General features: G+C 37.9%; 1 protein-coding gene across 1 annotated transcript; it reads right to left on the bottom strand.

The window, feature by feature from the left end:
• Window positions 1–503: 503 nt before the first annotated feature.
• Window positions 504–2,123, bottom strand: LOC133337979 (uncharacterized; the record flags this gene model as incomplete). The annotated part of the gene is made up of 1 exon (XM_061546170.1): window positions 504–2,123. A coding segment is annotated over exon 1 (1,620 nt), but the record flags the coding sequence as incomplete, so codon positions are not given.
• Window positions 2,124–3,112: the final 989 nt, after the last annotated feature.

Genomic DNA, 3,112 nt, shown 5'->3' with positions numbered 1-3,112 from the left:
AAAAGATGCACGAACGTATTACACTACTCCAATTAGTAGCGGGCAAAAGTGGATCGCCCCGATTTATTCGATCTAACCATATAATTTCTATTATAATTTTGGCGGTCCACTAAAGTGGCAAAGGTACGAATCTCTGACAATGGGATAGGTCCAGTTACAAGCCAACCGAAAATTGAATTTTGAGCCAGCAAAGTCCCAGAAAGAATTGACTGACAACCCTCCAACAAAATTTTTGGATACAAATCGGCTCCCAATAAAAGATCCACAGGGCGGGAATCGAATAAATTAACATCTGCCAGACGAATACTTGGCATTTGGGCTCTAAAATCGGACGAAACATTAAACGAGGGCAAATTCCCAGAAATTGACGGCAAAACCAATGCACGAGTTTCTAACAACACTGTAGGATCGCAAGGACTTCCAATTTTCAATGAGCAAACTTTACTAGAATTGGCCGAAATTGCACAATTCACCCCAGAAATAGCGACATCTGTTGAACTTACAGGGAGTTTCAACCTTTTCTGCAAGCCTTGGGACAGAAACGATGATTCTGAGGCTGGATCTATTAAAGCCCTAGCGGGATACGAAACACCACAATGAATTATATTTACGATAGCTGTCCCCAATAGAACGGATTTGTTCTGAGCCGTGTGGAAAACTTGCCGAGAAGCAGTAGTTGATGTGGATGGGACTGAAGGATCGATAGGGGCAGGATTTGAAGAATTTATAGGGTTCCGGTTTACCGAACCAACCGAAGAAATCGAATTATTGGGTGACGTGTCACTGCGATGCAATAATGTGTGATGGCTACGCCTACATTTCGAACACCGATGCTGACTTATACAAGTTTTCACCTCATGGCCCCTGCGCAAACAATTCACACACAATCTACGACGTTTCACTGTAGAAAATCTAGCCGACAGCGACATACTTTTGAATCGAGGACATTCAAAAAGCTGATGGGACTGTTGAGGGCAAATAATACAATCATTCTTAGGAGAAGATGGGGAATTACGATAAGGATATGGTTTCATGACATGGGTTTGAAGTTTTTTATCGCCAGATTTTTTGACTGAATCATTTCCTCGCATACCATGGAGACACATGAGTGTTTGAATCCGTTCCGTTAAAAACCTATCGAGGTCTTCCCAAAGCGAAACAGATGACTTGTCTTTAACACTTTGCTCCCACAATGTCTGTGTAATTTTCGGAAGCCTTTGAAGACAAATAAAAACTAAGAAGGGATCCCAATTATCCGTACGAACGTCGTAAATGGACATTGCGGACAAGCAACCATTGATACCACGCTGGATTTGTTTAAGACCCGAACTTGTTTCAACTTCAAGTACCGGAAGAGCGAATAATATTTTAAACTGATTATGAATTAACAACCGAGGATTATCATATGTGGCTTTCAACGCGTTCCACGCCAGAGCAAAACTACGGTTCGTTAAGGGGAATTTAGAAACAATCTCGCGAGCTTCCCCTCTAGTATTTCGTGTCAAATGACAAAGACGCTCGATATCACTCAATCGAGAATTGTTTATATAGACCGCGCTAAAAAGATCTCTAAAGGTTGGCCACGAAAGAAAATCGCCCTCGAAGACATCCGTATCACAAGGAGGCAACACCAGATTATGAACCATATCTGTATTCGGAGGATCGACAATAAAACTCGAATTACCTCTAGGATTCCCAATACCTGCTATTGGGGAGCTAGCGGCCTTATTACCCACATTTCGACAAGTGTGGGTGGATGAGTTCGTTTTATTTAAATCAGTATCGCTAGCCTGGACTTCCTTAGGAGGTGCAGACTGTGTCTGGACTTCTTGAGGAATATCAGACGGATCCCGATTTAATTCAACGTTTCCTTGCCGAAGTTTGTGCAAGGCACGTTTTATCATTGCCAGACAATCCATATACATGTCATAAACGACCTCCTGCTTTGATTCTACAGACTCAATATCTTCTTGACACGAATCCTCAGACGATTCCAAAAAGAAAATACATTTTTCAAAAGAATTTTCCACGTTTGCCCATTTTTTACTTAATTCGGCACTTCTAACTTCTAAAACAAAGATATCTACATCATCTTCCTTTAAAGTCCGAAGTTTATCACACATTTTGACTAGAGCGTCCGAAACTCTGATGTAGGTATTTAGAGGAGTAGAAGGCATAATTACAATTTTCTTTTTAATCGCACGAACACGATAAAATATTCCAAAAGAAAAAATTATTTAGTTATGATTTAAACCAAAGCTTTTCCAATAAAAAGCTGACAACAAGTTGAAATCGCTACGACAAAATAAATTTCTTCCCCAAAAAACAGCAAAATTTGCTAAGATTTCCTTAGAAAATCGATAAGAATTCGAAAATTTACCAAAAAATATCCGAAAAGATTCAATAATTTGCAGAAACAAACCTACTTCCGTCTCGAAAGTTGAATAAAATTCACCAAAAGTATAGATTTTCGACAAAATCTCAACAACTGCACAAATATAATATATAAATGTATGAAATATCAAGAAAATTAATAAATAATTCGATATATACGACACAAATTTTTAATGAAAACGGCAAAAAATTACTATTTTTATTTCAAATTACAATAAAAATAATAATTTTTACAAACCGATGAACACTGTCGTAATTGCGGACTGTAGGGTAAACGATAAGCTAAAATGTCCAAAAGTAGCTTTCAATTTGTTCATACACACACTACTAATCAATTTACAAAAAAAATATTACTTTGTTCCAAACGTGCCAACACGCCACAATCGACCGACCCGATTAGTGTAGCGTACACGCAAACAAAAGAAAAACGAAAAAATTATATTTATCGTAGGCAAGCGACGGCTGCCTATTACGATATTAGTAGTTATGTGTGTAGCGTGTGTGTATGATACTGCAGTAAACAGACAAGCGACCGTACAACGTAAATATGTCGCTAGCGTATATACGTGTATATTATTGTGTATTATTGAACAGGGATATATGCGAATATTAAAGGGAAAGGGCACGTTTATTTTTCTATTATTATTCGCACAACACAGTGGTAATAGGTAAAGAATATTTTGGAATTTAATATTTATTATTAAAATTAGGTCGATGT

This window comes from Musca vetustissima, unplaced genomic scaffold, assembly GCF_032173495.1.
Source record: "Musca vetustissima isolate MV318-11 ecotype Yass unplaced genomic scaffold, APGP_CSIRO_Mvet_v1 utg1079609, whole genome shotgun sequence".
NCBI lineage: Eukaryota > Metazoa > Arthropoda > Insecta > Diptera > Muscidae > Musca > Musca vetustissima.
The sequence above is the reverse complement of the archived record's forward strand: the minus strand, read 5'-3'. Positions and strand labels throughout refer to the sequence as shown.